We start from the raw sequence: 8,726 nt of genomic DNA, 5'->3' as shown, positions 1-8,726 counted from the left end.
TTATTTATTTACTTATTCCTTTTCCTTCTCCTATGTATTATTTTGCTTTCATTGAATGTAAAAAAAATCTTGCACAATCCCTTTACCTAATGTTTTTGGGGGTTTTTTTAATTTATTTTTCTGGAGGAGCTTTGTCAAGTATGAGAAAACCAATCTGATGATGTCACAGTGATGACATCATGATTTTTTTGGGCTTGTAATTCATCACAGAAAGCCCGCATTGTAAACTGGACATGGAGTTTGAAAGACATGAGCATTTACCAAGCAGAAAGGATGTAACAAAAAGATACTATTTTTTCTTTGTTATTTTTGATTGGTTGTATTATAGGAAATGTATGATCCAGTGTTTTTTAGCCTAAAAGTCATGATATGTCGGCCTCTGCTGCTTTTTGACCATTCTCTTATCTCTTGTGAGTCTTTATGGAAGTGCAATACTGAATCACTGGAGTAACCCTTTAGAATTAGATTTTAACAAAGAGCCCATTTGAGAAGATGGAGCCTCAATATCAGGCAAAAATGCACCTTAAAGTTGTAATTATTAAGATTTCAGTCCTGTTTGATTTGGCAACATTCAGGCTACTGATCGCAATCAATACTAACTTTGATGACAAATACCTTGTGATTCCTGTGACTGCTTAACAATAAATGCTATCCATGTTTCACCAGCTGAATGCATATTATATGAGGTAGGAAATGTTTGGTTTTTATTAGCAGTAATCTAATACAACTCTCACAGGGTGTAAAGAGAGTTAACAGTCAAGAGTGAGGCTTTTATCAAAGAGATCAAATTAATAACAGTAAAGCCAGATTACATGTATTGTTTCTGCAAACCCATCATGCATGTAAAGGCAGTTTGAATCCAGTGGGGGAATGGCGGACTCCGCCACTAACAATGAAAACTACTGTAGAGAAGGTCGTTACAGAATGTAAACAATTGAATTGAATTAAAATGCAGACCAAAAATAGCAATAGTTGGGGATTGATTTCATGACAATCAAATGGATTATAATTTTAAGGCACTTACCACTTCAGTTTTAATTGTGCGTTAGTGGTTGCAAATGGTCAAATTACCACAAACTAATTTCCACTAAATGAACTTGTGCATCTTGGGGCCCTAGAGCAGTTGTTTGCCTTCCCCGGTTGTTAATCCAGCCTCAATCAAAGTAAAACAATGCCTATAATCATTATACACAGCACAGATGAACCATATATGACAGTGTGATGCGCCTCAGCATGAGTATTGAGAAGTGATTTGTGTATAGGACATACAATATATCACATCATTTAGTGCTCTAGTGCTCCATTGTATACTGAGTTTATAATTCTGGTGAGAAACAATAATACAATTATAATTTTCCTGAACATTGCCTTTCAGTTTTCATTATGTGAATGTACAATCTGGCAAATTATACATGATATCAGTGCAAGAGTATTACCTGTCCTTCACGCTGCGCTTGTTGTCTCTGCAATATCAATGTATTTCTCTTCTGAGTCCATTATGATTAAGAAAAAAACTCCTTGTCACAAAAAATACTTCAAAGCCTGAATTTATAAGCCGCTCCTGAGTGGATACAGATTGATCTTCCAGTGAAAATAAGTGAGAATAATAACATCAACAGTCACAATCTGAAGGAGAGTTAACATTAAATACAACGACTGTAGACTGTCACCACAAAACCGATGAATCAATCCAATCAATATATGTTATATCATGTCCATTACTCTTTGTATTGCTGCCGAACAGAAGCCTCCTTTTAGTCAACCCAACCTGATAACATGATGGTGGTTGTGGAGTTTGTAGCTCACAAAAAACACACTGAATTGTCCATAAATATTGTGAAACATCCACAGAGATCAGCTGCAACACTGAAGGCTTCTCTTGACAATCTGAGAGATTCTTGTTTGTCTTTTGGCGAGACACTGGGCGTAAAGCAGCCAGTGGTGTTTTATGCCACATTTTCCAGTGATTAGAGACTAAAACAATCAGAAATGGGTTGTTCTTCTGAGTCTAGAAATAGCAAAATAACAGACTGTGTTTCTGATGAGCAACCGGTATTCCTCAGTAAATACTGTATTTATAACAAGCTCCATTATGAGACAGAACATATGTCACCCATTCTGTGGCTCTTAGTAAACACTTATGAGATACAGCACTTACACTGGCAACACTCAGCAATTTGTAGTTATGTTGGTAACGACACATTCAACATGACGACTGAGCTGTCATGAGAAAACCAGATGTTTGGATCAGCTGTGAAATGTTTATCTAATGTTTGACTAACATAAAATACCCACAGGTTTATTTCATATAGGTGATTTATTTCTTTAAATTTTCATATATTAGATAATTGGGTACCACATTTTAACAAGGCACCATTTATAAAGTTGTACTGTTACTAATGACCTTATTAATGGTTCATAAATCATTTGCTAATCCTTTACAGATCAGTTATCAGACATTAATAATGACAAATTTTAGGTTGCCAGGATGTGAAAACTACCTCTGACAGGTTTGGCTGTTTGCCTTATTTCTTAAGATAAGGGCTACAGGTGATCATTTATTAGGGTTAGGGTTGGGGTTACAACTGCAGACTCATTATTGGATTATTACAACCCTTAATTTATGACTTATTAGTAACTGCAGACTCGATGGCTTATTAGAAAGGGAGAAACACATGAGCATTTATTATTGGTTTGTAATGTTTGTAACTGTGATAAACTTGGTAACCCAAAATGTATTATTATTGATTGCCTATCACTGATCCATAAAGCATTAGAAAATGATTTTTTTACCATTAATAAATCCATTAGCTATATGGTGCCTTACCAGACAGTGGTATGAGTAATTGTCTTGCTGCAGTTCTCATCTGTTCAGATCAAAGATGTCATAATGTGTGGAGCTAAAAGCATGATCAAACAATGCATATGGCTGTGAAATGGAATTAAATGTCATCATGAGCCTGCGGGAATTTGGCTAATAATAACAGAGCGAGTGTAAGACTACAGAGTATCTAAAGATTTCTCACTGTTTCTCACTGTCACATGTTCATGTTACTCAGGGAAAGATCTCATAAGCTGCACATCAGTCACTGACCAGCATGACATGTAGCGTGGGTGTAGCCCGTTCAATTCCTGTGAAATCTCCCCAGTCCAAAAGGAGCCACACCTGAGTTGCTCCTCAGCGTCCCTTCTCATCTTTGCATCAGTCAGTGCTCATATTCCCTCTAGTTTCGGCTCACAGACTGTTGCTTTCCTTTTTAGAATGTTTGCCATCCTCTGAGAAGCAGCTCTATTTCTTTTTCCTTTAAATATCTGTTGAAAACCTTTGACATGACCTGCACACTACTTCTTTTCAGTCATAGTTGATATTGCTGCTCATTCCTAAAACCAAGTCTTTTGTATGGTATCAATTTCTGACTTATTTATATGAAAAAGCTGAGGAATATGACTTTACAGGCAACACCATTCATCCAAGCTACTTCCATTTGGGGCGAGCAGCAAAACATTTACATGTGTATATACAAAGGGCAGACATCTTTCTAGTTTAGATGACAGTACAGCGGTAGTTGGGGTCATTGGTCATACTGGAACCATCTGTTTTGACCACTGTGATCTTTGAAGAGTGCTGGGAGCTGTGTAGTATGTTTCTGCGACAAAGACGCTCGCGGTAATTCTGTGCGAAGATGAGCAACATGAGCGGGTTGATGCAGCTGTGAGAGTAGCTGAGGCAGATACTGATGTTGTAGGCGTAGACAAAGGCAATAGTCGGGGTGTTGTTGCTCAGGTTGATCACCTGAATGACATGGTAGGGCGACCAGCAGATCAGGAACAGGGCGATCACCATTAGGACCATCTTAGTGGCCCTCTTGGCCCACACAGACTGCTTACGCTTGACCCGACGGATGGAGCTGAAGACGCGGTAAAGCGTGAGTGAGTAGAAGGTGCTGATGATGATGAGGGGGATGATGAAGCCCAGGATAGACTGGTAGAGAGTGTACCAGTACATGTCCTCAGGCCCGTCCAGGTACATCATGCAGATTTCCAAATGCTGCCTGCGCACCACCTTGGCGTACATCATGACAGGTACAGTGAGGAGGAAGCTGCCCAGCCACACGAGAATGTTGATGATGATGGTCCACTGGATGGTCCGCTTCTCTGAGGTGGGATGGACAATAGCTATGTACCTAGGAGGAAGAATTCACTTCTTTTAGAGCTGGTCTGCAGTTTGACACTCAGATGATAAAAGCAACTTTGCTGAAGTGCATGTAAAGAACATTCGTTTTGCTTTAAGAGGTCATTTTCATCCTTGACAAGCTCAGAGAATCAAATCAGGCAAGGAGGAATGATGAAACCAAGTACCATGTCAGAGATACACTCTCAATATATTATGTGTTCAGTAGAGTGATGAAGGCGATGACAAATTAGTATAATTTGGACAGGGTTACTTAGCAGTAGAATATGAAACACATTTCCATTTAGATTTTGTATTTGATGGTGTTTCAATTTGAGGAGCTGCTCAGCCAGTTTAGTCGAAATTGACCTCACTTCTCAAGCCATTTGCAGGAAATGAATGACCACTTTGTCATTACTTACACCAAGTGACACTGAAGTGGAAGCAATGACATATTTCCAGTTTCAGTCGACATATTATTCTGTGTGTGCTCAATCTGTCTAGTGAGATTAAACAGGCATGTAAACTATTAAGATGTTGATATTCTTGCAACTTTTTTCCAGGACTTCCTGTTTAAGATCATAAATCAATAGTATAGTGTTAAAGTTAAATACATATACTATTAGTCTGATGGTTGAATCAATAAGTGCATATCTACATCCAGTCCCTGGTTTACTGAGATGTTGCCTCATGTCAGCGAAGTTAGATTTTGATATGATCAAAAATGTCAGACTGTCAAAACTGCAGCGAGCCTTACAGTACACTAAATATTTTATGCAGTGTAGCTGCATGTGTGGCTACATGCTTTTAGTTTGAGGAAGAATCTGTGGCAATAAAAAAAACACAAACTGTACAAACCCTGTATGTCAAGATTATTGATCTTTCTGCAGTGCAGTGGTGAAGAAAAAACAGCATGGGAGTAAATGGATTCAGGTCAGAAAAGATTTCTTTGGATAGAATTCACACTAAAAGTATTTGTTTCTAGTCTTTAAATATTTCTTGTGAACACCTTTACTTGCTTTGACCCTATATGAACTCTATATAGACCCTATATTAGCACATTTAATGTGTAAGATTGCTCTTCAGCAAATATTTTTATTTGACTCTGCTGTGATTTGATTTGGAAACAGGATTGGGCTGACATCCATAAAACCAGTGGTGGAAAGTAACAAAGCACATTTACTGTACTGCTGTACTTCAGTACGGTTTTGAGGTACTTGTACTTAATTTGAGTATTTCCATTTGATGTTACTTTATACTTCCACTTTACTACATTTCAGAGGGAAATATTGTACTTTCCACTCCACTACATTTATTTGACAGATTTAGTTACTTTTCAGATGAAGATTTGACACAATGAATAATATAACAAGCTTTTAAAATACAACACATTGTTAAAGATGAAACCAGCGGTTTCCAACCTTTTTGGCTTTTGACGTCTTACAAAAAGCAGTGTGTAGTCGGGGTCACATTTCAGATGTCTATGAGTTGTTAACAGCTCCACCAAATAGTGATTTTTCTCTCTAAACTTCGCACATGGTCTCATTTCAATAAAATTCAAATGATCCAATATTTCAGCAAAATTCAAAGATTAGAGAAAAGGTTCAAGAACTGAAAACAGATTTGTTGATCAGAACTTTGTTTTTTCTTCTTTCCTCTCCCGCTAATCATCTCACGACCCTTCAGTAACATGCTGCGTACACACTCAGTATCAATAATCTTATGATGTCATATATAATAATATATCAGTCACAGAGACCCGTGACTACTACTTTTACTGCAATACTTTAACTACATCAAGCTGATAATACTAATGTACTTTTACTTAAGTAGGATTTTCCGTGCAGGACTTTTACTTGTCATGGAGTATTTTTACATTGCTGTATTGGTATTTTTACTGACATAAAGGATCTGAGTACTTCTTCCATCACTGCATAAAACTGCCATGAAATGAAATGATACAGCACTCGCAGACTAATCCTGCATGGATTAAAACAACCCTGTCTTTATTGGCTCCACCAAGGGAGTGCAGAAAAGCCATGTCAGTTTAGGATGTGTCTAATAGCTGATTAGAGGTAAACATGTGGGGATTTGGTTTGAGTTGTCAACAGGAGCGTGGATATGAATGTTTTTTTTTAAGTGATGGAACTTTGTAACACTGATAATCTAAGTTAACATATTGACTGTGATTAGACTCTACAGTGCTCCTGAGCTCAGATAAGCACCCACAAAGATATGTGTTTTGGATTAAAGAGGGCCGAGGGCTGAGGTGTATCATTGGAGCTGTCAAATGGGAAACTCTCATCACAATAGCTCTATTGAACGAGGCTGACAAGTAACACATTTAATCTGCCGTGTGAAGTGTGTGAAGGTGTTAAACACTAAGATTGATTTTTGGTTCTTGTATTTTTTTGACACAAAAGATAGCTTTTTGTGTGTTTGTTTAGGTTATTATTAGTTTTAAACCCATTACAGCCTATAATACTTGTTTTCAGAGGAGTTTGGTTTTTCAAAGAACTGTTTGATCTTTTGAAATAAAAGTAATTTGAGAGGATAGAGCTGATTTGTGGTTATATCAAGGCTAGATGCTACAAAAAAGTATTGGTTAAATACTAATGATAAAAATAAACACTTATGCACGTATATGCAGGGGAGTCAGTAAAGGTCATTCTTCAGTACAGATAGTGCCCATCAGAACACAATTAGCTGGTCCTACACACAAATGCATTATGTACATTATTCTAAAGATATGTGACATTATAGCTCTGAGAACAACTCCTACACTGGTAATTACCTTCAAATGGAGGTGATTACCAGTTGAACACTTGACATAAAGAGTCATTTAAATGTCCTGAATGTATTCTGATCATAAACATGTCACATACATCATTTATGCAGGGAACATTGTGTTTTCATGGGCCGTTGCGCACATGATTACCTCACTCACCATTAGTATATTTTTAGATTGATTAGACTGTTTAGGGTTTACCTCTTTTTCAATTATGGCACCTTTAAAGACACTGAGTGACAGGGAAATTAAAATACTTTTACCGTAGTTATCAGAGAGGATATGGTTGTTGTTGTTGTTGTTGTTGTTGTTGTTGTTGAAATTCAGATGAATGTAATTGTTTGTCATAGTGAAGGCACTGCTGTGCTGCTATTAAAGCACAAACTCAAACTTTTTCACGTCAAGGACCCCTAAACTGACACAAATTAGACCACGGACCCTCATTTGATAAGATGTTTGCCTTTAGATGTTTTACTACAGAAAGCATATGAAACCCCTGACCAAACTAGTCAAACATTCTGTAAAAAATAACAATAACAAAATATTGAAAAAGACTGGCATGAAATCTGTGATATGGATTCAACACTTACCGATCAATACACAACACAGTAACAATCCCCACTGTGGTAAACTGGTTGCTGACATCCACCACCACAACCGCTTTACACATAAAGTTTCCGAAGACCCACTGCCTGTCTCTCACCAGCTGGTGAATGTTGAAGGGCATCACAAGCAAGAAGAGCATGTCTGCTATTGCCAAATTCAACACGTAGATGTCTGAAACCATCTTCTTCTTGCATGCTACCACCGCGTAGATGACCAGTCCATTGGCGATAACTCCGACTGAACACAGAATGCCATAAATGGATGGAAAGATATGCATGAAAGTGGTGATATCGATGTGGCTGAAAGGTGAAGGAGCTCCGTATAGACATGAAGAGTTGGTCAAGTTGCCTGTTTGGTTGTTTTTGCAAAATACGCCCGTTTCATTCATTTTCAGATCCTCTTCATAAGTAACTCGGTGTGGTTGTAGTCAAAGCGCGCACCGGGCGCTCTCCAGCCGGCGTCTGGTTTCCAAACTTGGGCAGCAAACTCGAGCACTCTCCAAGAGCGCGTATCCTCTCCTTGAGTTGGTCCCGGTGTGGATTTTGTTTAAATAACAAAAGTAGGCTATATGATTGAAAACAGGACGGGGCAGAATCTAATCAAGAACGAGTACAAAGTTGTCTCTGGAACATGTTTATCTCTGGAAGCAAACTATGATGTGACTATTTACCATGCGCGTCCGATGTGCGCTTTACCAAAACCATCTGCGCCTCAGCGGACACTAGTTCCCTCCCTTCCAAGATCATTTGCTGTTTTATGTAATAGGACAAGCAAATGAAAATAAGTTCCACTGAGCCTAAAGAACAGAAATATTGGTCCGTTTTACCACTTGGTCACAACTTGAAATCAAGGAGGAGGAGAGTAAACAAAGTATTTCAGTGATGCACTGTGATGTAGTGCAGTTTAAATTACCCCCTTAAGTTTACATTCTTCTTCATTATATACTGACTGTATGTTACTGTCATGCTATATACTTTCTTGTTCAAAGTTTAATCTAACTGGAAGAATCAATCAGACCAAAGATAATTACCTATTCAGTCTTACTTTGAAGGTTTTGAGGCACTGGGAAGACAACAAAATACCCTAACATTGAGCCACATGGTACAATTACTTTTACACAAAAAGGGATTTGTGTTCCCCTTTTTCACATTTCAATTAAAC

The 8,726-nt window shown here is 37.9% G+C and overlaps 1 protein-coding gene across 1 annotated transcript; it reads right to left on the bottom strand.

Moving 5' to 3' along the window:
* Nucleotides 1-2,318: 2,318 nt before the first annotated feature.
* Nucleotides 2,319-8,248, bottom strand: mchr2b (melanin concentrating hormone receptor 2b). The gene is made up of 2 exons (XM_067598350.1): nt 7,550-8,248; nt 2,319-4,184 (listed from the first exon to the last, which is right to left on the bottom strand). Exons 1-2 carry the CDS (start codon nt 7,951-7,953, stop codon nt 3,545-3,547), a joined length of 1,044 nt encoding a protein of 347 aa, XP_067454451.1. The 5' UTR covers nt 7,954-8,248; the 3' UTR covers nt 2,319-3,544.
* Nucleotides 8,249-8,726: the final 478 nt, after the last annotated feature.

This window comes from Thunnus thynnus, chromosome 9 (assembly GCF_963924715.1).
Source record: "Thunnus thynnus chromosome 9, fThuThy2.1, whole genome shotgun sequence".
Classification (NCBI taxonomy): Eukaryota; Metazoa; Chordata; class Actinopteri; order Scombriformes; family Scombridae; genus Thunnus; species Thunnus thynnus.
Note: the sequence above shows the minus strand (reverse complement) of the source record. Positions and strands in the feature narration are given on the sequence as shown.